The sequence below is a fragment of the Arvicanthis niloticus genome, chromosome 17, assembly GCF_011762505.2.
Source record: "Arvicanthis niloticus isolate mArvNil1 chromosome 17, mArvNil1.pat.X, whole genome shotgun sequence".
NCBI classification, from domain to species: Eukaryota; Metazoa; Chordata; class Mammalia; order Rodentia; family Muridae; genus Arvicanthis; species Arvicanthis niloticus.
The window spans coordinates 33,478,403-33,504,013 of NC_047674.1; the positions used below are offsets into that span (position 1 = coordinate 33,478,403).

General features: G+C 44.5%; 1 protein-coding gene across 21 annotated transcripts in view; it reads right to left on the bottom strand.

Moving 5' to 3' along the window:
- Positions 1-695: 695 nt before the first annotated feature.
- Positions 696-25,611, bottom strand: part of Dst (dystonin) — a 385,515-nt gene continuing 360,599 nt past the window's right edge. For 7 of the 21 annotated variants that reach the window (XM_076915111.1, XM_076915104.1, XM_076915103.1 and 4 more), the window contains 17 exons: positions 25,205-25,364; positions 22,533-22,727; positions 21,899-22,027; positions 20,352-20,495; positions 19,489-19,677; positions 18,015-18,144; positions 16,424-16,587; positions 15,396-15,558; positions 14,651-14,805; positions 14,446-14,520; positions 13,072-13,089; positions 9,834-9,951; positions 7,266-7,337; positions 6,144-6,355; positions 5,676-5,786; positions 2,795-2,918; positions 696-2,036 (listed from right to left, as the gene is read on the bottom strand). In XM_076915111.1, the coding sequence (XP_076771226.1) occupies positions 1,774-2,036; positions 2,795-2,918; positions 5,676-5,786; positions 6,144-6,355; positions 7,266-7,337; positions 9,834-9,951; positions 13,072-13,089; positions 14,446-14,520; positions 14,651-14,805; positions 15,396-15,558; positions 16,424-16,587; positions 18,015-18,144; positions 19,489-19,677; positions 20,352-20,495; positions 21,899-22,027; positions 22,533-22,727; positions 25,205-25,364 (2,422 nt within the window). In that variant the 3' untranslated portion in view covers positions 696-1,773. The remainder of the gene's footprint in view (positions 2,037-2,794; positions 2,919-5,675; positions 5,787-6,143; positions 6,356-7,265; positions 7,338-9,833; positions 9,952-13,071; positions 13,090-14,445; positions 14,521-14,650; positions 14,806-15,395; positions 15,559-16,423; positions 16,588-18,014; positions 18,145-19,488; positions 19,678-20,351; positions 20,496-21,898; positions 22,028-22,532; positions 22,728-25,204; positions 25,365-25,611) is intronic. The other 14 variants (XM_076915117.1, XM_076915113.1, XM_076915109.1 and 11 more) reach the window with 4 other exon arrangements.

Below are 25,611 nucleotides of genomic sequence, written 5' to 3' on the forward strand. Positions count from 1 at the left end.
AAAACAAAAAAACCCCAAAACCCCAAACCAACCCCCCAAAACCTCAAAAAACAAACAAAAATTATAGAAGAGTATCATAATATTAACAATAAAATCAGTCATCTTGTTAAGTATCTCACTCTGTTGATGCTTTTTTCATGATTCATAATGAAGTCTCTTGTGATGGTTTGTATATACTTAGACAGGGAATGGCCCCATTAGGAGGCGTGGCACTGTGGGTGTGGGCTTTAAGACCCTAGTCCTAGTTGCCTGGAAGCCAGTATCTGCTAGCAGCCTTCAGATGAAGATGTAGAACTCTCAGCTCCTCCTGCATCACGCCTGCCTGGATGCTGCTATGTTCCTATCTTGATGATACTGGACTGAACCTCTGAACCTGTAAGCCAGCCCCAATTAAATGTTGTCCTTATAAGAGTTGCCTTGATCGTGGTGTCTGCTCACAACAGTAAAACCCTAAGACATCTCCCTTGATTATATGAGGACATGAGTACTGTAGCCTAGGTGTCATTGACACCAGTGTGCATACAGCTAGGATTTACTCAAACACTTATAGAACGGGTACCTCCCCTCTAGCTCTGACCTTACACACCTCTCAGCCTTTCCTGTTGGACTATTATTATTTATTATTATTTTTATTATTTACCCTTTATTTAAAACAAACAGAAATGCTCACTTCAAATAACCAAGTATTCCATACGTTCAAGTGAATATGCTTTATTAAATGCATACTAATATCTTTCTCTAGTATGTGAGTATACATAATAAATTAAAATGCATATTTATTAAATATAAGTAGATATAATACCAGAACATGATTATTCCAGATGAGAAATCAAAATAAGCCCACTTTTTTTCAAGTATCTTTTGGTCACTCCAAATCGATACTGTTCATAAAAAAATACACCAGTTTTCCCTGGGGAAAAAAAATTAATTCCATAGCGATGTTGTTAAGGGATGTGTTTTATTTCATAGCTTTTTTTTTTTCTTTTCCTTTTTTTTTTTTTTTTTTTTTTTGAAGCGAAATTGCTGTTACAAAATGAGTTCAAAGGTACAGGGGCTGCTGTCCACCCAAGCAAAGCAAAACCTTGCACGCTTATACGAATGCACATAGCATTGCATTCTTACAGCATAGACGGTTGATGCCCAGGGCACACCTGGCTGTGCCTGAAACAGAGGCCCAAGGATGCTGGGAGGTGCTTGCAGGCCATGGTACCCGCAGCTGCTTGAGGCGTTCTCCTGTGACTCTGATTCTCTGTTGGTGACTCTGCTCGAAGAACTGTGTCTTGTTGTGTTTTTCCTTTTGTCTTCTGTCTAATTTACAATTAGAGCATCGCAAAATAAAATAAAATAAAAAATAAATAAAAATAAAATTCCCTGCTTGGTCTGTTAGCTGTTCAGAATTTCCATAGAAGGTGTCATGAGGTATCCCTTAATGTCAGCTATGTAGTGCTATGGTTGTCAGACAGAATGTGGACTTACCTGTAGGTACAGTAACTGACTTGTAGTGTGTGATCTACACTCGACAGTGCAGAAACATTAGTTCATGTTAAGTTCTTTCTTCCTTATCACATATGATGTGACTTTTACCCCCCCCCCAGAAAATCTGACCAAAAAAAGTGATACAGATCAAATAAAAAGACAAATACACAAATAAGGCCATCTGCAGAATTTAAAACTCGCCTTCCTGCAATATTTCACAGTAATTTCTACATCATATTTTACATCATTCGCTTAAATAATAAATGCTTGGGGAAGGGCTGGTTGGAGCCAATTGCACTATCTCTTCGAAGATTTGTCTAATTTGCTGGCAGGTGACCTCCTCTGGGGCGTGGGGATTTTAGAAGGCTTGGCTGTGGATGGCCGAGAACCTGCTCGGGGCACAGGTCTGTGTGTCTGTGGGACGGTCTCCACGTCTGAGCACACAGACTGGATTTCTGAAATGTCAAAGTCGGAGGCGTCGCTGCCTCGGCGGCTGCTGGCTCTACTTCCAGCTTTGCTTCCAGCTCTGCTTCCAGGGCGGCTGGGCGTCTTCCTGGACTCTGAAAAGAGAGGTTGGAGGACAGAGATGAGAACCTTTATTACTCTTCTGTACTAAGTACCACGTTTAATATCAGCCTGTTTTTCTTGCACTCAGCGCTTGCATAAAAATCTCTTGGTCTTGTGGCTTTTCATGATCACACAAGGGTAGGCAGACTCGTTCTAAGTAGACATTAAATAACAACACCTAGATTGACACATCAAATAAGTTCTGGCTTACCCCATTTAAGAACTTAAAACGGATCTGTTAACAGGTGGACACCCCTGCTGTTGAAGGTGATGTCCCCTGCAGCCCTGCTTGTTACCTGGTGCCGGCAGACTCTCAGGTGAAAAGAAAGCCTTGTCTGACTGGAAGTGACTTAAAGAATGTGAAAGTTGTCCCTCATGCTGAGCTCAGAGCTTGGCAGTGCTGGCATGTCACTGAGTTCACTACTCTGAGATGGAAGGCCCAGTGCCTGGGTTTCCCCAGTGACCTGGAACAGCCCTACATGCTCCCCGGGTGGCAACAGAGGCTCCCAGAGCAAAGGACGCAGTACTGACTTATGTCCACGCCCTATCGTTTCCATGGTGTATTCCAGAAGCTTAGTCTCTTGTTCCTATGATTCATTTATCTCCTGTGTCTGTGTGTGTGTTGGGGGGATTAGTGCTTCATTTTATTTCAAAAGCACACAGCAACATCAAATGCTTTCTCTTTAAATTAGGGAGAGAGGGAGCTTTATTCCTCCCGTCACTGTTGATAGGAACAAATGCCAACACTCACCAGCAAACTGTGTTCGGACTCTGGCAGCTGCCGTTGTTATCAAGGCACTGTCCTCCCCGGAGTGGAAACCTTTCCCTGACAGGTACCCTGGGAGTCGCAGCTTGCTTCCCTGGATTGGCGTTCCCTGTATGTGACCAGCGCAGAGACCACTTAAGACTGTGCCTGAGTTGCAGGATATCTACTGACACACTTTGCTCATGGTTGGACATCTAGTCAGCCCTCTGAAGGAGGGAGACATGCTTCAGATAATCGAGGTGTGCAGCTCCCATCGGCTCTCCTCCTCCTCTTCCCCCCTCCCCAATTTCTTACTCGGATAAAGGAAACCTTCTTTAAAAAAAAAATGGCTTCATGATGGACAAGAAAACACAAAAGCCACGGTGAGGAAACAGTGGGTTGTTAGTGTGTCTTAGACCGGCATCTTTAAGGGGTTAGACAGTTGTCACCAGGGTGGGGATTGTGCAGAGGAGGGGACAGGGAGCTGGCTAGTATGCTCCACCATTCTGCTGCCTTCAACGTTCTCAGGAAAACAAGGCAGACATTAAACAGAAACTGAGCAATGGGAGCAGAAAAAAACTACCCCGAGATAGAAAAGCTTGGGGGAAGAAATCCTCAGAAATGAGCTGTGACCGACCATCCAACGTCACTCTGTAGGGCCTACACAACTTAGAGGCAATACTTTGGAGACACTTTAAAACTTTGAAGAGTCACTTGAAAACATATGGAGCCACTTGAAGACAGTATGATAAGTCTAAAGCCAGGTTTCCTGTTGTGACGTTTCAGAAATTCTCCTGAGGTCAAAACCAAAACTCTCTTGAGTATCAGGGGTCTCTTCTATTTGCCAATGAGCACACAGCCAAGGAGCCATAGAGAAACAAATCTATAAAAATAATGACTGTATTTTTAGAATTATCTTCTCACTAGGGCTTAAAATTCTTAGTAGAACTTATATATGGCTTTAGATTCTGATGTTATCCTTTGACTTTGTATTTGTTGGTTTTAGTATGATTCCTACCCATGTATTCTATACAAAAAATTACGTGAAGGTGGTATTTTTTTTTAACAGTTATGTAGCCCAGGTTAGCCTTAAACTCATTGTGTAGCTGAGGCTGGTCCATAACCCTGACCCTCCCCCTTTCACACTCCAAGTGCTGGAATAATGGGCATGCTCTACCCATACTCAGCTCCAGAATATTCCTTATGAACGATTTCTATAGGTAAACATTCTCACCCTGCTTTTACGTACATTAACCAGTTAACCTGCACACCTACCACACTGCCCATTTGGGAGGGATGTCAACTGTCCATGAGGGAACAAGACTATGAATCTGTCACTCAGGGGCGTATGAAAGCCAAGGTCACCTGCCTTCCCCTGTGAGTGTTTGGATTTTACTGTGTAAACACACACACTGCTCTTGAGATTCTGTGAGGCGGCCATCCTTTAAAATTGACATACTTTTACATTAGTTCAGCTAATGGACTTAGGACTTCATCACGGGCATGTGCACAATGAGCCCATGTTGAGGCCTTAGGGCCTGCTTGGCATCTTCCTTTACTGTCTTCCGCTTTGCTTTTGAGAGCACTGATTCACTGCTTGTCTCTATCCTCCATTCTCCACCCCAAGTACCTTGCTTTTAGGTGGGGGGATATGGACTCAGGTCTCACATTTCCCCAGCCCCTACTTTAACTGGGGCCATTGCTACTTAAAGAAAAGTGAACACAGACATTTATCCTCAAACCTTTAAAACAAGTGTTGGTGTGAGGACAAGGGCTTTTCAGCTTTTACACAATGGAGTCTCAACAACTCATAGACATTTCTTGGTGCAATCTGTGACTGCTCCCGCAAGTGGGAGCACATAGGAGTTTGGGACCCAGGGGAAGGAGGAGGAGGAGAGGGGCATTTAAGGGGAGTCTGTGTTGTCTCAGCCTTCCTACTTGGCTACTCAGGAACTGGCACCGAGAAGAGAAGGCAAGGGACTTTCCTCTGTCCACCTATTGTAATTAATGTGAGGATTAACTGGGAACCAGTCAAAACAGTCATGAAAACCATCATGGGCTTTTAAAAAGTGCTTCTTTTATACAAGGGCCTTGGCTTTCTTCCAACCATTAGGCCAAAAATAACTCCTTGTTTCCAAGAAAGGGCGCTTAGGAACTTTCCCCTGTTACTGTGATTTGGGTCAAGCATGTGAGATGGTGTCTAGCCTGATCAATTCACACAAATTTCTTTAGAAAAACAGATGGCTGATTGGTAACTGAATGGGAACAACGTAACACGTGAGTCAATCTTGACAAATGTTACATTCCCTACACTTCTCTCTGTACCTGCCATTTTGAGAAGTTACAGAATACTCAAATAATATTAGTTACTGAAATATAATACAGACACCTTCTGAAAATGATAGTTAGCTTTCTATAGTCCCACTCCTATGCCTCTGATGCCTGCACTTAGAACACCAGGCCGGCGTGAACGAGCAGAGATGAACATGCATTCAGAGAGACAATCCATGGGGGAAACTTGCTAAAATTCTTTTAAGTAATTCTCTTGCAAATGACATTGTTTCTGATTCTCATCTAAGGGAAGTGCTAAGTTTCTTGCTCAAATTATGTCTATTAGCAAGAGAATTCCACCAACATTAGGTGACAACTTTCATAAGGCTGGATTTACAGAGAACACTGGCTCCATGGTGGGGACACGTCAAGCTGCCGCTGCCTTTCCTGACAGCCCCTTACTTCCATGTCCCCTGAGAACCGTTTTGCAGGAAGTTAACAGGAAGGTGTAGTATTATCAGAAGTGCACACATCAAGGGCATCGGTGAGGCAGTGTTAGTAGGTGAGTGCCAGCCGGAGAAGGCTGTTAAGACTGCGGTCTGGGGCCTTACGATACCTCTGCAGATGATACGGGAAAGTCGGGGCACTCTGCCGCTTTACAGGGAGTTGACATTTTGCTGTTTGCCAACCATGGTTTACCATAATTGCGTGTTAAAGGATGGAGAATCTGCACGGAACAACGGTACATCAAATGAAAAGGGCGGCAGGTGAAAAACAAACCCACAGAAGAGAGGTCTTCATGGCAGAGTCACATTACATGGGTAAAGAAGGCAAGAGCTGAAGGCATTGGAATAGAAAAAAAAAAAAAAAAAAAAAAAGCTTTAAATGACAAAGGCCCTAGGCAGGTAACCTTGTACAGACAACAGCTTCATGGGTCATTGGGCAGAACGTATTTAAAAATACGGTGAGAAGAGATACAAATAGATGCGGCTGGTCCCACAAATACTAGGGGAAGAAAAAACACCTGCCTGTATGCTGTGGACGACTGGTGCAATGGGAGGGAGGGCCACACCTGGAGTCCTACCTTGGGTGTGCTGACAGCGGCGGTGGCGGCAGGCACTTGTGGGGAGGCTGCCTGGCAGGCGTGACTGGACACGGAAGTAGATCTGTTGGGGGAAGCTCCTCTGGATGAAGGTCGGGATCGGCGGCCTCGTGGTCGGAAGGCGGCCATACCCTGGCTGGCACCGTCTGCTAGGATGAACTTCTCCCGCAGCTCCATGTTGGTCCTTCCTTTAGCTGGATTGCACGCAGGTGGCAAAACAAACAAACAAACAAACAAACAAACAGGAAGAGAAAGCAACTCAGTCTCTGTGGGAGGGAGGGCCACCTGGCACCACACAGCACGCAGAGAATCTCCAGGACATCTTTTTGCCATGCCAGCTCCAACTTAGCATAACAAGTTAAAAATGCATTCTTTCACAATGCATTCCTCTCGAAACGAGGGGCCGCGGAGATGGGGGGTGGGGTGGGCTTACTCTAACACCAGACGCCAGCAGGAATAGCCAGTGTAAAACAAAGTCAGCATGAAAAATGGAAAGCTCATGCCACCATTAGTCCACCAGCTACGGATGCCCACACGCTGTTACCCTTACACCACACTGAGTAGACACGTCAGGAAGTCAGGGCCGTGTCTTTTACATGTATTGCTGAGGTCCGGAGAATGCCGGTATTTAACATTAGGATTAAACAATTATATAAAATCAGAGATGGCTTGTTAGTCATGAAGATAACATAAAAACTTTCATAATTTTCACTCAAGTGAGAAAGCTAGCATTTTAATTTTAGGCCTTTAAAAAAAAAAAAAAAAACCAAACAAACAGTTTTACCAACATGCAGTAACGAACACCAGACCCAGGAATCCACTAGAGGCCATAGGTGATGTAGCACTCATACAAACACATATGCACATGGAGAACACTCCACAAGGACCCGATGGGCAACGTGTTAGCATGTGCTTGATCGCTTGTGTAACACTTAGCGTGTTGCGTTTTCAGAGTTGATGACTAGAAGCCCCCAGCTGGCTGCATGTGAGTTAAGCCATACGCATGAATGAAGCGTATTAATATTAAAACAAATCATGAAAGCGGGAATGTGAGGGTGGATAGAGAAAAGGGAGAGGGAGAAGCCAAGGGAGGGGGGTGCCGACCTAGAGTAGGCTGAGTGGCAGTAATTGAAGAGTTTGATTCCGAACGCAACATTTTACTCCCGTGATGGTGAACTAGAAGAAACGACACAGGATACCGGTCACATCAAAGAATGCTGTTAGCAGAAGAAACAAAGTACAGTGGTTGGATGTGCAGAGGGAGCTCAGATCCAGCCTTTAGCACACAGTTAGGAGAGAAGGCACATCAGGAGAAGAAGCCCTGCGAGGTCCAACTCAACCGGGAGGAAGCAGCTGCGAAAGCTCAGCCAGTCATGCTAGCTTGTCCTCTGTGATCCCTTGGGTGGTTTATGTCTCCACTGCTGTGTCCTACTCAGAGCTGCATTTACCCCAGGCTGCATTCTTTGCAGAGTGCAGTCCATTGCACCCCAAATGGCAATATGGGCTTTAATGGAGCTGAGGGAATTCTATCACCTGGCTGATGTACCCGTCTCAAGGGCACAGTGCAACAACCTCACTGATGTGTTTGTGGTGAGCAAGCCTACTGGAATACCAGTCACAGAAAAGTGAAACATAGTTACAGATAGGACAAAATGCTGTAGCCGTGCTAACAAAGACTAAGTTGCTGGTTTAGGTTTTTACCGTATTATATGTACTGTTAAAGCACATAATTTTTCTGCTTCTAAGAAGCTTTCTGTGGACAGCATGCTGTGTCAGACCAGCAGCAGCCTTATGCATCTCATGGTGATTGATTGCACTTTCTGGTTGGATAATTTTAATTTTGTGCTCAATTTAGTCTCATATTGTTTTATTCACACCACATCCACATACATATACACATACATATACACATATACACACATGCACACACACAAAGACACGTGTGCATACGTGCATACACACACCCACACACATATACCCACATACACACACATACATACACAGAGATACACACACACATATATACACACACCCACACACATATACCCACATACACACACATACATACACAGAGATACACACACATATATATATACACACACCCACACACATATACCCACATACACACACATACATACACAGAGATATACACACATACACAGAGATATATACACATACATATACACATACCCACACACATACACACACATGCACACCCACATACACACACCCACACACATATACCCACATACACACACATACATACAAAAAGATATACACACATACACAGAGATACATGCACATACATATACACATGCACATACATATACACATACCCACACACATACACACACCCACACATATATACCCACATACACACACATACATAAAGATACATACACAGACACACATGCACACCCACACACTCACATACACGCATATACATACCCACACATACACACACATGTACACACACACACACACACCCCATATACTCCTGGTGCATAGGATAGTAAACCATTTGGGTTTGTATTAAGTACGCTTTGTGTCTGTACTGTAGTGAGAATGCCTGGCAACATAACTGCTCAGACACAGCCCCAGTGTCTGGTAAGCACGACTGATGAATCAAGAGTGTTCCGCCTTGTTGCACTTCTCTTTATGCTGTATCTTTACCTAACAAAGAGCAGGGCTACTGTGTGGCTGTGTAGCAGGGCGTGCTGGCCTTGATAATATCGACAGGCCTGCTGACGCTGACACAGCTGCATCCAGATGCTTGCTTGGCTTCCCACTTGGTAGCCTAACAGGCAAAGCTGGAACAGACATTTTTAAAGGACTATAAGAAGCTCACAGATTAAAACGAGTCACCACAACCCTACTGTTTTCTTTTGTAAAGTCAGAAAATAACGTGTGCTTACTGAGTAGGTGACAACCAGTTGGGAACTGTAATCAGATGTGCATATGACCAATTAAGAATCCACTAGCTATGGGACATTAGAAACAGAACTATTCGGGCTGGTAGGATGGCTCGGTCGTTCAGAGCACTCACTGCTCTTGCCTCAGAGGGCTTGAGTTTGGTCTCAGTGCCTATGAGTGGCTCGCTACCACCTGCAACTCCAGCTCTGGAGGATCTGCTACCTCTGGTCTCTGTGGACATTGTCACATACATACACATACCACACACATAAATATAATTACAAATAATACTATAATTTTCACGAGACAAAATAGGAATATTAGAAGCTAAAACCCCTAGGCTGGTGGATAAGGAAAGCCACAATACAGTATTTACATTTCCAATATTCTGCAGGTCAACCTCTAGGTGCTTGCTCTTTTTAGGTACCGCTTCACACCCTCCCCCTTCTCCCCTTACTTCATAAAAATCTGACTTTTAAGTGTTTACTCTCTAGTATTCTGTCTTGGTGAATGGAAGTGTCCATTCTGAAAACTGTAGACTGAAAGGTCTTACACAAAAAATCCAGACTGTATTTCCTACCTACGTGTCTGAAATGTATTCAATTAGTGGAGGAATGAAAGACAGAGATCGTGTTTTTACAGGCCATTGGGAGCCATTGGCTGTGGGACTCAGGCTGGGCCCAGTTTGCTTTCACTGTGGGACACCCAACACGACTGTGCTTTCACGGTGCTGACAGCTTGACAAGAAGGTCTCCTTACCCCTGCATGGATCATTTTTCACTAAGAACTCATCCAGAGCCATCCATCCGCCTCCAACACGAACCATCACCGTGCTTCGCAGGATCCGAACCAGTCGCAGCTGCTGGGAGTCTCCAAACTAGGCAGCAGAGAGAGAAAGAACCTCTATTTGTCAGTACCGATTCGAAGCCCAAGAATGGCATGCAGCTTGCGGTAGCGTAAGCAACCAACTTGAGTGCTTGCTTAGTTCATGGTGATTAATTAGTGAAATCTCAAAGGGAGTTTGTAACAGTCTACATTAGACTACCGCATGCCGATTTAGCCCAAAGGAAACAGTTTGGGGAAAAAAAAAAAAGACCACAAAGGTTAATCAAGTATAATGTTGAAGCTTTATACTAAAGTTACAAATTGTTTTTCTTTCTTGTAACAGTAACAACTCTCACAAGGCAAGAACAGTGAATGTCTCCAGAAGTTAGGTGCAGCCATGACAATAAGCGCAGGTCCCCTTGCCCAGGGCTCGCACAAAATGAGGTGCTAAGGACTTCATCGAATGGACTGGGAAAACTGCCTCTCAAGTTAAAACTGCTTTCCTCTGAGATGTGTGTGTGTGTGTGTGTGGGGGGGGGGGAATCTTAAGCCCCTTTGTGTTTCTTAGCAAAGTTCTAACTTAGAGAATAAAGTAATGAATGCGTATGGCTATGCCTCTCTAACGGTCCGCTAAGCCAATTAGCTAGAGTTTGGATTAACCCTGCCACTTTAGATTACTGCGACCTCAAGACAGGTACCAACAAATTATTAAGGACACAGCTTTCAGGTCTAAAGGGTCTTTTTTCAGAGCTGTTTGTACCACTGGTGCTCCTTCAGTGAGGCGCCAATCGTCTGGATGTGTGCAGACTCTGCAAGGCTTGAACAAGCGCTAGGTCACAGGCAGCTCTGATCATGGGTTTCCATGATTTGAAAGTCCTTGAGAATGATTTTCATACCTGGAAATCATTCCTAAGAGGCTCAGGTCCAGCTGTGAAAACCACTGTACTGAATTTCACGTTTAGCAACTTTGCAAGTGGCAAAGAAAACAAATGGTTGGCAACATGCCAACGGCTTCTTGGCGTGCAATATGGTGAGACGCCCTGCTACTTTTCTGTAATCCTCAATGCTACACTTTAGGATGAGAACCCTATCAAAAAGCCCTCGATTCAGGGACCTAAACTCAGAAGGCCACTGAAGTGTCCAGCAGGGACTCGGGTGGCATACATTGTTGCATCTTTGGTCTCAGCTCTTCCTATAATTCTTTTTTTTTGTTTGTTTGTTTTTTTTTGTTTTTCGAGACAGGGTTTCTCTGTATAGCCCGGGCTGTCCTGGAACTCACTCTGTAGACCAGGCTGGCCTCGAACTCAGAAATCCGCCTGCCTCTGCCTCCCAAGTGCTGGGATTAAAGGCTTGATAATTCTTTAAACACCAAAACTTAAATATCTCTATGCATGAACTGCTTCTGAAATGTAGGCTTAAAAAAACGGAAACCTGTGTTTATATTGTTAGAGACAAAAAAAATCTGTGCTGCTAGTAAGCAAAAGGCAGAGGGGGTGTGAAGAAAATTACCCTTAAGGAACCAGATAATTGGATCAGATAAATCTTGTTCAAGACCAGGTTCAAAATTAGACTTGAGGAAACAACTGAAGACAGTTTATAAAATGATATTTTGGTTCTACTAAACTCAGCACTTCTGATTGCACTTTTGAAAGATATTCTCCAGACAACTACTGGTGTCTTAGAACTCCTCCAATTTCCCCAAGGCCAAACCATGACACAAGAAAAACAGACTAATGATCTTTGTACTTTCAGCACATAAAATCTTTGAAGGAAAGTATTTCTCTCATTTCTATGAAAAAACAAGATATTACCCTACCTGCTGACTAAGAAAATGCCAAGCTTGAAGAAGTGACATTTTACCTGTTATTAACAGATAGATGTTTTATCCTGACTTCATCCTTAATTATCCCATGGTACCCCATAAATAGAAATGACTATTATGTGCCAATTACAAATGTTTCTTGAGAAAATTCTATTCGAGGTAACAGAATCATTTTACTCTAAATGTTTGCCTACAGGAATCTGGAGGTAAGAGGTGACTTGCAACTTAAGATGGAGTGGCTGGAGCCTGGACCAGCATGCCCAGAGCCTATGTGGGTCTACCCCAGGTTCTCAATGTGTGGGTCACAGCTTGCAGTTTGGTGTTTTTAAGGGACACCTGGGAGTAAGAACGAGTGGGTCTCTGATTCTTGTGCCTTCTTTTCTTTCTGCTGCCTTGCCTTGTTCAACTTTGGTATGATGGTTTTTCTTTAATCTTACTGTGTTTTACTCTGTTATGTTTTGTTGCTATCTCTCAGAAGCCCGTTCTTTTCTGATGAGAGACAGAAAGGAAGTGGATCTGGATGGAAGAGGAGGTGGGGAGGAGCCAGGAGGAACAGAGAGAGGAGATACTAGTCAGGGTCTACTATGTGAGAAAAAGAATCTATTTTTAATAAAAGGTGTGTGTGTGTGGTGTGACTACCAGTAGGGCAGAGGCCACTGTCTAATGTGGTGTGCTCCCTACAGAAGAGTGGGCTCAAAGCATCTTCAGTATGTGCCCGCCTGGTAAAATGTAGTTTCTTTCCTGCTTACATTTTAATCACTCTGATCACGACACAGCACCACTAAGCAGTCCGTGGTGATTTAAATGTCTACACAACATTTGGCCAAGACAGCAGAAGACATGACCTGGCATGCACCACCATAAATCAGTAACTCAGAACAAGTTAATTATGGGGCACGCACGCGTCACTCACGGGCCTGATGGTCCTCTCTTGATATTTTGTCTTCCCATGGTCCCTGCTTGGTGCTACTGTATGCCATATGTCCTGAACAGTCAGACACAGTGATGTCTGGAGAATCAAGTTTGTGTACTGGCACAGAGTTTGTTAAGGGTGTTATGAAAAGTGGGGTTTGAACATTGTTGCTTGCATCGCCCGGGTGAGCTAATCAGCTACCGTCCATTATCTGGTTTGCTTAAAAGTAATCTCCTCGTCTGAGGCACAAAGCGATAGAGGAATCCTGGATTGAGGCTGTGATAGCGCTGACAGAAACTGCACACCAACCAACACTGCAGTAGCTAGCAAGACAGCATGGAAGGACTGGCCATAGCAAGCTTTGATGACTATGAATTAAAGACTCAAAAAAAAAAAAAAAAAAATCATTGGGAACTTGAGATTCCACTGGTTTATACCTGATTTCCCAGGAAGAACTGATAAAACAATGAAAAATGCAAGAAAGACAAAATTAGTTCAAAAGGAAACTTTCTATATGGTTCTCCCTCTCTCTCTCTCTCTCTCACACACACACACACACACACATATACATGTATGTTCACACTTACATAATACCTTGCACTCAGTCTCTCTCACACACATACGCACACTCATGCCCTGTACTTCAGGATACAGTATTTAGTTTCAAGGTGTGCGGGTTCGCATTTTCTCTTGTTGCAAACCAAAAAATTTTATTTTATTACAAATTTATTGAAAAATCTTCAGATTTCAAATTGAAATTAAGTGGTTTCAAATCGAAACCTAAAGCTAAAACCGCTGAAGCTTTCAGGCTGGAGTCAAACGGTAGATGGGCACCTTGTCCAGCGCACGCGCACTGCATTTGTAAGGAGACTGAGGCCGCTCACTCAGCAACATGCGCCTCCCGGCTGCTCACTAAGAGAGGAACACAGACAGGATGGGAAAACCACACTGCTCAGTTCTAATGGGAACCAAGTCCACTTATATTCTGAACGAAAGCCAAAGTTACTACGCAAATGGGGAAAACAGAATCTTCTTCGTATTTATAAAATGGATGATTTTAATTTCTAGAAAAAGGTAACAAAACTTTACCCCCGTGATTTTGGCTTGGAGTCCCTGTCATTTAGACCCTGGAAGCTTACCCCTGATCACTTCAAAATAAGAGGTAACGTGGGACAGCTTGAATATATGACTTGAGTATTTACTTTCAGTAATTTGTAATTACTAATATACCTTAATTAGTAATTAGGTAATTAGTAATATACTTTAAGAGTGGTATATGTGGGGGTGAGGCAGCTCAGACAGCGAGGGCACTGCCACCAAGCCTGAGGGCCCGAGTTCCAGCCCTACATCTCATGCAGCAGAAGAAAACTGCTCCCCAAGAGATGTCCTCTGAGTGCTGTGCATGTGGTGGCATTCAAAACACATACGCGCACACACGTGTACTCACACACGTGTACACACACACACACACACACACACACACACACACACCATAGACAAATGTAAAAAAAAGATTACAGGTTTTTGTGCATATTATAGATGTTAAAAAAAATATGGCCTGCTATTCAAACGCAAGCTCCTTATGGAACATACGCATTATATAATTTGAAAGTCATCCACGTGATTTAAAAATGAAAAAACCAAAAACGGTGGGGTTCTGTACACCGTTCTGTCTTGAGACCACATGAGAACAGTTGGGGTTCTTAGGAAACAGTGAAAAGCATCAGACTGACGCTCACACAGTGTAGATCCCACTGAAGCGCACTTTGGCTTCTGTCCTCAGAAGGGCCAGAGTCACCTGGGACACTTACCCTGTATTTGTTGTCACCGATCTGTTCGACTTGGAATCGCTTGGCACACTTACACTTGGCTACCTGCCTCGTGACCTGTCAAAGACAAAGACGTGACATTCACGTTAACCTTGGAACTTCACGGGGGGGGGGGGGGGGGGCTAGAAACTGGGAAGCCCTGCAGGGTGCAGGGACGCCCTGCTGCAACAGGGCCAATGACGAGTACCTCGTCTTCGATTTTGTCAGCATCTGTGATGGGTTTGTATGCATCTTTGTTTGGATGCAGAGCGGCCACGAACTCATAGTAGTCGATGTAGCCGTCACCATCCCTGTCAAAGATGTCTGCCACAGCGCTCATCTCCAGGCGACTGGTGGGAAACTCTGAAATGTACCAAGCGGTGCTAGTAAGGCAGTTTGTCAAGACATATTTGACTGCGTATTTTGATATTAATGTGGCTTGTCAGGGTGGTCACCTCATTTTTAGCAATAAGTCAATGTATACGATGCAAATTTATCTTCAAGAAGTAGGGGGAGGGGCTGGAGCGGACCCCTCAGTGGTTGGCAGCACTTGCTGCTTTTGTAGAGTTTCCAAGCAAGCAGTCTCAGGGCACTCATGTCCTATTGATGTGATTATCAGATCATAATTATTAACTAGAATTATCAAGAGATCCGTACTTATTGATTTGCTTTTATATGACAGCTAACACACAAAAGACTTCTACAATCGACTATTAGTAATTTTAGTATTAATATTAATTAGTATTAGTATTAATAACACAGGTCGAGGACAGTGAAGGGATGTTCCTGTGGCCATACAAAACAGTGGTGTGTCTGACTCAAGAGCTCAAAGTATGACATGCTCTTCTGAGCTGGCATGTTCCCAGTCAAGTTGGAAGGTGACACTTTGCGAGCAACACAGGATTATTAGCTTGGCAGTCTCATGCTGTGCCCTGTCCCGCCATCTGACTTACTGGAGGACAGAATCCCGTCAATAAATTCCTGCCGAGTGATCTTGCCATCCTGGTCCTTATCGATTCTCCGGAAGAAATCCATGACTCGAGATTTCTTATGGTTCATCCACCTCATGTATTTTTTCCGCCAGATATCGAAATCGAAGTTGGCAAATTCTCTCAGCTAAAAAGAGTGAAGGGTTTTGGCTGTTGTCAGTGCTGTGCTTGAATGGTCTTTAGAATTTGCCTTTATTCTTGACAATTTTATACATGTACACAACAAACTGCCACAATCGTATCCACTCCAGGTTCTCCCTCTAAGTCTCATGTCCCCAACCTGTCCCCTTCCAACTTCGTATCTCTCCCTCTCCCTCTCATAATGATCCATTAGCACTCAGGGATGCCTCTTGCATGTATGGGTGTGAGCATCAAATTCTGTTTTCTGCTGGCTGAATAAAGCCACTGATAATGGTCCCCAGGTAATATACATTTTTCCTGTTTCAAAGAGGATATGATTTTACAAATGACTTCTTATAAGGTATATTTCAGTATGTCACTGATTTTTCTTTGCAAATAAAATCCCTATGTTGGAAACTGCTCATACCACCAGTCACGGAGGTGTGTGCCCAGAGTGACAGCCACGGCTTCGTGACAGTGCAGGTCTTGGAGTATACCCATCCAGTCTGTCTGTCCTACCAGCTACCCCCATTTGCCTGGCCGTCTAACATTTTCACATTCCACGCCAAAACCTTCCGCCATAGGATACATATGGGACCAGTTGTATTTGTCAGGTGGAACCAGCAGCAGACCCGCCAAGTTAGAAAGTCTTTCTCAGAGATCAGCGGCGCGTGTTTCCTACTTTTTGGTTCCCTGGATCCAAATCCCACAGATGAGCCCCTTATAGAAACAGACACAGTCCGAGTGTTTGTTTCAGAAGAGAAGTAGCAATCAGAAGATAAGAATTTTCTTAAGGGAGAGAAAGCCACGCTTTTGAGCAGTGCCGCACAGACAGGGGAGACAACATGGAGACGGGAGTCTGAGTTTCTGACCTCCTCCAGCCTGTCCAGGGCGTCATTGAGCTTCCTCCTCCTTTCCAAGGCCAGGAGCCAGACCTGTTGCCACTTGCTCACCAGCAGGTTAACCCTGGGATTCTTGGTTTCGATTTGTGTCTGTGATCCAGATGGATACAAGCCCGAGGCTGGGAAGCGTTTCCCTGTTAAAACACAACTTCAAGTCAGGATGGCGGAACATCTGGGGTGCTGACAAGCACTGAGATGGGGTGGTTATTTTGGCTCCTAGCCAAGATTGACTTTAACTACTGTGTACTGCAAAGAAAAGCACCCCAACTTAGTTAGCTATTCTTAGTAAGGTTCATACTCTGATCTCATGTGCTGCCGAAATGTATCTCTACGGGGGCCATTTAAACACTGGAAACTCGGTAAACGTAATGTTTCAAATGTGTTTTCTAGGTACATTCATGCCATTCTGATGCTGAGGTGACACAGTGGGACACATTAGGATATGTTACAGGCAGCACCTATCCTTCTTAGAGAAGAAGGCTGAAGAGTGGTGTCCTCAGAACCAGAGTGGGATGCGTCACCAATGACAGCCAAGCCAAGAAGGCATGTGGGTCCCACCCTTTCCCCAAATCCATTCTCCGCTGAGGACGTTTGCCTTCCTCTCATATGCACACATCAGTGCTTACTGACTTAACGCTCGCTCTCCTGTCTGGCTGTCTTCACAAGTGTCCACAGTAGCATAAAACAATGCTCACAGTGCATTCTCCCCATGTAACCAAATGGCTACACGTGGCCTAGAAAAATTATTGGCCTAAGATCATACTTCATTCAGGCTCATGTTTATGGGTAGCTACATGCTTGAAAGTAGTGTGTGCTAGCTCACTTAGTCCAAAGACACTATAAAGCATCCTCTTTTGCAGAGGAGGAAACCCTGAGAACCAGATAAACTGTTCAATGATTATGCTTCCCAGCAGGTCCGTGGTAGGGACAGCATGGAGCTCCCAGTATTCCATTTATACAACCCCCTGGTCTCCTTGAGTAGCACAGTAATTACAGTAGCTCTGTTCCCACTTTAAAAAAAAACAAACTATGACACCATTCAAAAATATACAACATGCACTACATTGTATACTGTGCTTGTTAACATTCTCGGAGCTAACAGCTACTGTTTTGAATGCTGTCTTGTGGGTTAGGACTCCTTAGGAGACTAGGAAAGAGGGCAGCAGCCACAGGAGGATGGACAGAGTCAGACCCTGCTCTCCGCCCAGATCAGGGTCAGTTTTGGTTGGCTGCTACTTCTACACCAGAAGGAGAAAGAATCAGTCCCAAGAAGTGATGGTCTGGATCCTTGTAACCTTCCCCAGTTTCTTCTCGAATCTGAGAGGCATACTTTAAACAAAGTTAAACAGAGGCACCTGAGTGCAGCCTTCTATTTCACTTTAAAACAAACAAAAAAAGGCTAAAAACTTAAAGCCCACATTTTCTTTAGGAAACCTTTAAAAGTGGACTGCTCACACAGAGTCTCTACTATCTCTTGGGTTTCAAAAAAAAAAAAAAAAAAAAAAAAAAGGAACTGGCTTGTTCGGCCGTCTTTATTTTTAATAACCTGGCCCCAGCTTACTTCCAGCTCGTCCCTTGTCTAAGACAGGGATGTGAGACTGTAATGACGGAGGGTCAGCGGCCCTCCTTTTATAGGTCTTGGTAACTTTATCAACATCGGGCTGTTTTCTGGTCATTTCTTCCATGAAGGTCTGAAAGGAAAAACAGTGCCAGTTAAATCAAAGTGTAGAGTATATCAGCATTAGGATGGACAAAATCCCAGAGTGAAAGGGCTGTGCTGTCATTTTTAAAGGAGTGTCACGTTAAGTGACTGTGACAGCCAGGCGCGTTTCCTGATTTCCAGAGAATGCAAAGCGTGCCACTGGACCAAAAGCAAGTTCAGGTTTAAAACAAAACTGTCACTTTTTGGTCAGAAAAAAACAACATGTGCCAGCCATCCTAGCTATCTGGCATCTGATAGGTCTGAGTTTCCAAGGTCTTCCACCAGGGGTTTAAGTGAAAACTTTCCCACCTTGGCTCATTCTGCCCACACGGTTTAAACATCTAAATGGCTTTTCACACAGTGGCGGAAGATGGCCATGTTAAGCACATAGATTCATAACAGTCACAGGGAGTGACTTTTAAAGGGGCCGAGGCTAGGGAAGTTAAAAAGTTACATTTTTAAAGTTACATTTAAAAAGGCTCAGTATCCTGCCATTCCTCATTGCATCTCCTTGGCTTCCTGTTACTGCCGACTGGTCCCTACACGCTGGGAATGTTGGCTGAGGAAAGGCAGAGGCTGCTATCAAAAGTGACGGGGAAAACACGAGGCAGACAAACGCTTATTAGGTCGGGAAACTTGAGCCACCGTGATAATTATGATATCCATAGGGAATATAACCTGAGGTACTTTGGGCCATGTAGACTGCAATAACACAGATTTAACATTTTTAAAGTTCTGTTTTTAGTTACATGGATGTGTGTCTGTGTACCTATGTTGCTGTTTGCCAATATGCACACCGCCTGTGTGTAATGCCTGCAGAGGCCACAAGAGGGCGCTGCAGTTCCCAATACAGAATTTATAGGTGGTTTTGAACTGCCCGGTGTGGGTTCTGGGAACAGAATTTAGGGCCTCTTTAAGTGTTCTTAACTTCTGAGCCATCTCTCCAGCTCCAGTAATTAAACAAACTATGAATCAGGGCACATATAACGCCATCACTTCAGAGTTTAAAATGGGTGAGGTGCGCAGGGTAAGTAGTTACTCAGAGGAAGAGAAGGCATGCCCTTCTAAGCATTTGGCATATTCATGGTTGGTCATCTGAGGAGACAGAGGAAAAGCAGATAGGAAACAAGGAAATAAATGCAGGCCAGGGCCACAACAAGAAGATCAGATTGCCCAGAGGGAGAGTCAAGTTAAAATAAGACCAGCTGTAGCACAATTGCAGGGCACGAAGCCCACTAGTCTAGGAATCTGTTGGAGAAGCCCAGCAGCCTAGCAGGGGATGAAAGGAGACACCGGAGGTGATGGTTAACAGCTGGGGATGGAGCTTCTTTACCTGGTGTTCTGCAATGAGGGTTTTCACCTCTTCGATCTCCTGGGGGATGACTTCCTTATCTTTCTCAGTCAGTGTGGTTTCCGCCCACTGCAGCCATGCAAGCAAAGTCTCCAGCAGCTCCTGCTTAGCAATGAGCCCGGCCAGGGCCCCTGCTAACCTCTGCTGGTGCTGCTTTGCCCAGGCCAGCACCTGTTGCAGGGACACAGAGGCTAGCTCAGGTTCTTGCAACTTAGTTTCATTAACATAAACCACACATTTTTAAACCCATTTAAAAGTAACCGAGGATCCTTCTGGGCTAGACCTACGAAGCTTTCTGCTAGTCTAGATCTGGTGAGTGGCACTCGGATCCAGCTTGAGGAAGCACTGAGTCCCCTTTCGAGGATGTCTGTCATTGGGGAGAACGTTAGTGCTGTACCTAGCATCTGGGTTTACTCCTGTTCATTCCCTGTGCTTTCTCCTGTTCAAGTATACCTTCTCTAAAGGACCAAACGTGCTCGGTCCAGGCAGCATTCAGAAGCAGTACAATCTAAAGTGCTAAAGAGCTTAAATAGAAGCTCAATTCCCATTGCCTTCTTCCATTCACTTCCACAAGCATACAAGGCCCCCGGAACATTCTTCAGCGAGGCATTATTCCCCAGACACAGCGGACAGATGGGACAAAACCTACAGTGAACCAAACATCTGCCACTTAAGGGCTCACGGACACAGCTGCAGGTCCTGTAACTTTTCTAGCCAAAGGCCCCTTCAGGGGCTGATGCACTTGGATGGAAACATAGGGATGCTTTCCTATGAAGGCTTCGGCTCCCCGTTTCCCTGTCCCCTCCACAGTCACCGCTACCACAGATGACGTCGGACGCACTGACCTCTTCAAACCTGGCCTGGATGATCGTTATCCAGTGCTTAACGGTGGTAATGGAGTCAGGGTGGCAGACGGCCAGAAGGGCATCCCCCATCCCGGTGGCCTTATTCAGTTCTGCTCTTTTCTCTTCCAGTTTCTTCATGAACTCCTGTAGTGGGGCGGACACTTCTGTTAGCTGTTGGCCCTTGCTGTGACATTCACTTCATGTCACGTTACAGAAAGAAGGAAGGACTTCAGTCTGCTGTAGGATCAGATGCTGGCTGGTTGCCATGGCGATATAAACTCGACTTGGGACTACTGAGCTGATTCTAAGATTCACCATGAGCCTGACCCCTTTCCCACCTACAGTCTAGCCTCACAGGTAAACAGTGTACAAAGCACTTCCGTCCTCCAGGCCATGCCAGGCAAGCCTGCACTACTACCAAACAGCAAGACAATGTCTTCCTTGCTATACTCAGCCGACCCCCTTTGAGGAAGGGCAGTAATGAAAGTCAGAAGCAGATGATGTAATACACACTACAGCAGAATGACAGACAGACTTCCAGTGTGACCTTGAAAGTCAGGTTATTAAAAAAAAAAAAAGTCTTTAGAATGAATCGGAAATTCGGACATCAATACTGCATCGGGGTGTGAGTACTGTGAATATCTGACTTTCCCAGTCAAAGGTTAAAAAACATCTGTTATGTGGATCACTCTTGTGTGGGTTTGGCCAAGTTTCAAGCATTGCGACAGAAAAGAGCTTAGCTTGCCTTGGTGACCCGAGGCCATGCTACCCCCCCACCCCCACGGCCCGGTTAGCTATGCAACACTATGAAATCAATGCTTTAAATTTATAACCTACATTATAAATTAGTTCTTTACAAGAATTTTTACAAGGCCCTTGATTAAAAGGGCTGAGAGAGCCTGCTCGGTGAGTGGAATGAGGTGCTTCAAGTCCAAAGCCTTGAGTTTGAGTCCCAGGATCCACGAGACGGAAGGCAAGGGCAAACACCAGCCTTCTGATAAGAACGTGGTGGTCCACGATGCACACAAGCTAACCAAGTAAATAAAGGAAGCCCCAGAGTAAAAGAGGCTTAAGAATAATCTTTTAATGCTTTAAATGAATTGCTTGCTTTGCATACAGATGTAAAAGTTATTAAAACACAGTTCTAGTGAGATCGTCTGTAAAGGCCACGCTGCTCGCTTAGGACGTTTCATTCTTGAAATACACATACAATTGCGACGGAATAACTTTACTCTGGGCAGAAGCTGAATGATCCCCCAGGTACGCAGCCCGGAGACAGGAAGCATGGAGCCTAGGTCGACAGTGACTACTTTCTCTCAGGAGGGAAGCTCACAAGACCGCTTCTTAACCAGGTGTGTAGGTGTACCTGCTCAGGTGTGTAAGCAGGGAGAAGAGAGACAGTCTCAAGTGTACCAGATGGTTGATTTCTTTTCAGGAAGGAAAAGCAAAACCAAACCAAACAAACGGCTCTCGCATTGGCTACGAGCAGTCCCGGGCTGCTTCTCTCTCCCTGCTCAGTGTCCTGTTTTGTACTGGAAGTTACTCACTTTGTGTTGTTCAATGAGAGTCCGGAGAGCGTCCTCATCATCTGGGAGAGCACCATGGAAACGCAGGGTTTGCTCTGCCTCTGCCAGCCACTCCAAGAGGGTGTGGACCACAGAGTGGAATTCCTCTGCCTAACAGTTAGCACACACACAAAACAGGATTTTACAATGTACCTGTTGGTGACATTTACAGACCCACTCATGGCCCCTCCCAATGAAGCAGTCTTAGCTTAAATTAATTATACACATCACTCCTATTAAGCAGACAGGGATATACATTATTAAATTTTTCAAATATAAGGAGAGATGTAAGGGGCCCACGGGAAGCCTAGTTCATCTCATAGGTGAGTGTTCAGTGCGTGGCAGCTAGTGGGACTCTCAAGTGACTCATTCAAGCAACACTAAGCAGATATCAGTAAATACCCCTGGTAAGTACTTGCTGCTGAGTACTTGAAATTCACCAGAGAAACATGAAGAAGGGCGCAGACAGTTATGAGACAGATTAGACTTCCTTGATGACCGTCTACGATGAGGGTGAGGGTGAGGCTTGGCCCCACTAGTCCACCTGAGCTGTTCTGGCTGCCACTACTGCAGGACTTTCCCCATTATACAGCACTCTCAGTTATGCGGACTTTACCTGTTGCAGGGCTGATTCTAGCCGCGTCTGCTTTGATATCGAGAGCGCACACACGGTCTCCCAGCGGGTGCTTAGCTCCTGCATCTGGACCCTGACCCAGGAGGAGTCATCGCGGCTGCCTTCTATCAGCTCCCTGGCAGAGCGCTTCAGGGCCTGCACGCTGCTGGTCCTCTTCCCCAGCTCTTTCTGGAAGACCTGAGGAAACAATATTACAGATACTTTCATCACAGGTAACTTTTAAGTATAGAGCCTAAATGGCCAAGTACATTGTTGTGAGAGAGAGATGTATACGAAACGCCACGGACATACACACCCAGGACCCACAGATTTTACTGGCTATATTTTTGGTCGAATCTTCACAAGGTAGGAAATAGCTCATGGTTCCATTTTGAGGACTTAACACTATGTTGGGTAGATTTTGCTTATATCCAGTGACATTCTCATAAGGGAACAGGATTTTTGTAAAATGAGATGCGTAAGATTTAAATAATGGTGACTGGCCTTTTCAATTTCAATTACACCCCCGCCCCCCGACAGACAGACACACACATACACACCCCTGACACATATACCCCTACATATCCTTGACAGACAGACAGACAGACAGACAGACAGACAGACAGACATGCATACACACACACACATCAAATTCCCTTTCTTTCTGAGTCACGTAGCAGAGAATACCAAACCCTCTCAGTCAGTGTGGCTGCCACAGCAATGTACACTCATTACCTGCCATTCTGAGAGACAAGCTAGAGATGACAGGGTCCAGAAAGACCAATGACTCCAGCAGAGTCATGTGGTCCTTTCCTCTATAATAAGCCATTCCCCATCGCACCTTAAGTATCAACCCATGACTTCACAGTTTAGCGTCATCTCAGTGAAAATGCTTTGGGAGCTCCGACCTCGCCCTCTCAATTTAGGCAGATTTAGAGTAATGTGCCTTTTAGAAGAGTGGCTTCCTCATGCCACTCTTAGGGGTGGCGTTGAGCCGAGGGTTGTTCATCATCAGTCTAAGTGTCTGCGTATAAAACTAGATATTCAGACAACTAGTGTTTTATCTACAATAGAACTACTCAAGTTTATACACAAATCATCCCACAAAGGGAGCTTGGCCAGAACAATCCAGCCAGAATGTGGTGAACAGGCTTCAGTCTGACTGTGTTCAATGGTAGGCGGCTACCGACAGACTTATGTACTATCAATACACACAGAATGGAAAATATCTACATATTCACCCATGACAGGACTGGCTAACAGTTTCAGAGTGGACTTTCCAATCTTCTTTGTATAGTTAAACTTCTGGAGTCTTCCAACTACATTACTGATCATTAATGAATAAGTCATATTTGATGATGTTTAATGTGTCTGGAAAGTACTTTGGGTTGTAAATATCTATACATACCTACCTATGTAGTCAACTTATTCAGACAAGTCTGAATTAACAAGAAATTTTTTTTATCAATAGAAGCAAAGCATTGTGGGCCTGGTCAATTTTCTTTAGTTTCCTTATTTGGACAGGATGTCATGACACAAAGATAACCTTGGACTGCCTTTCTTCCTGTCCCCACCTCTCTGGTGCCTGAAATAAAGGGTTGAGCTACCACGCTGGGTATGGGCAGTGCTGGGGGATCAAACCCAGGACTTTGCACAAACTAAGCCAGAATTCTACCAGCTGAGACACATCTCTAGCACCCTCTTGATTTATTCTTTTAATAAGTATAATTCTGTTCACAGAGCAGAAACTAACAGGAAAGTAAATATGCAAATATGTTTTAAAAGTTGAAACAACCGTTTAAAAAGACCAAAGCACAGTTGAAGAGGCATGCAGAGAACATTTTAAAATAAAATACATTTTCTGAAGCCAGGCCAAAATCACAGCAAGGAAATACATGGGGAAGTCGGGTAAAGTACCACAGGCTGTTTGCAGATAAAGTCAACCCTAGTGTGCTGGCCGCAGCTTCGTGCTCTTCTGAAGGCCTGCCAAGTTGTATTAGATCACTGGATCATAAATTAAGATCTTGGGGTTGGAGAGATGGCTCAGCTCTTAAGAAGGCTTTCTTCTCTTCCCCAGAGACCCTGAGTTTAGTTCCTAGCACCCATGGTGGGTAGCTTATATCTACCTGTAACTCCAGCTTTTGGAGGAGTTACACATTCCTCTGGCCTCTGAGAGCACCCTTCTCCCCCGACACATACACATAAATAAAAATAAAAAAAAGTAAGACCTCATACTATCAGTTGAAAACCTTACTTAAGATAAATCTCTCAGCGCACAAGAACAGGATCTACTCATGACCCCTTGGGGGGGGATCTGTACACTAGAGGATGACCTCCTTCCAAGCTGCTAAATGAATGGTTTTAAATTTTATTACATGACTGTTTGAAAGAAGAGCCTACAAGGACAAAATTAAATTACATTTCAAGTCTAAAATAGACGTAGATAAGGTAATTACAAGGAAAACATTCTGCTGATTAAGTAATCCCCCCCCACCCCCCATGGCCTTAAAAGATGGCTTCTGGAATCTGCTCAATCATGTATCAGTAGGAAGACAGTGATGTGGTAAGATCCACTCTTTCAGGTTTCAAAGGCTACTATAACCGCTTGCCTTCTTCTCAATACTCGGAATATACAACTAAACAACAGAATAACACAAAGTTCCGGATTGCAATACCTTGTGATTATCGATCAGGTTCATCACCAAGTCAACGTCTCCGTGGACAGGCTGGTCTTCCGCCAGCTGAGGCTCAACTCGGTACAGCCAATCAATGAGGGCCTGCAGGGCATCTGTGAATTGTCCAGAAAATAGCAGGGCTTCCTCCAATTTGTTTTGTCTGGGGGAAAAAGGGAGGTGGATTAGCCTTCTAACGTCCCGATGGCGATGGCGGCTGGTGGTATAGAAGAGGAAGCGTGAGTGGCCTTCACACTTCCCTCCTCTCCTTAGAAGATACTTTTCTCTTTTATGTCTTTAAATACACACCTGGCATCTGTTACAGCAAAATCCCCTTAGCCCCATTTTTGTAAATCACTGATCCTTCAGGAGTCTAAATAAATATTTGTCAATCTTATTTAAAGATATTT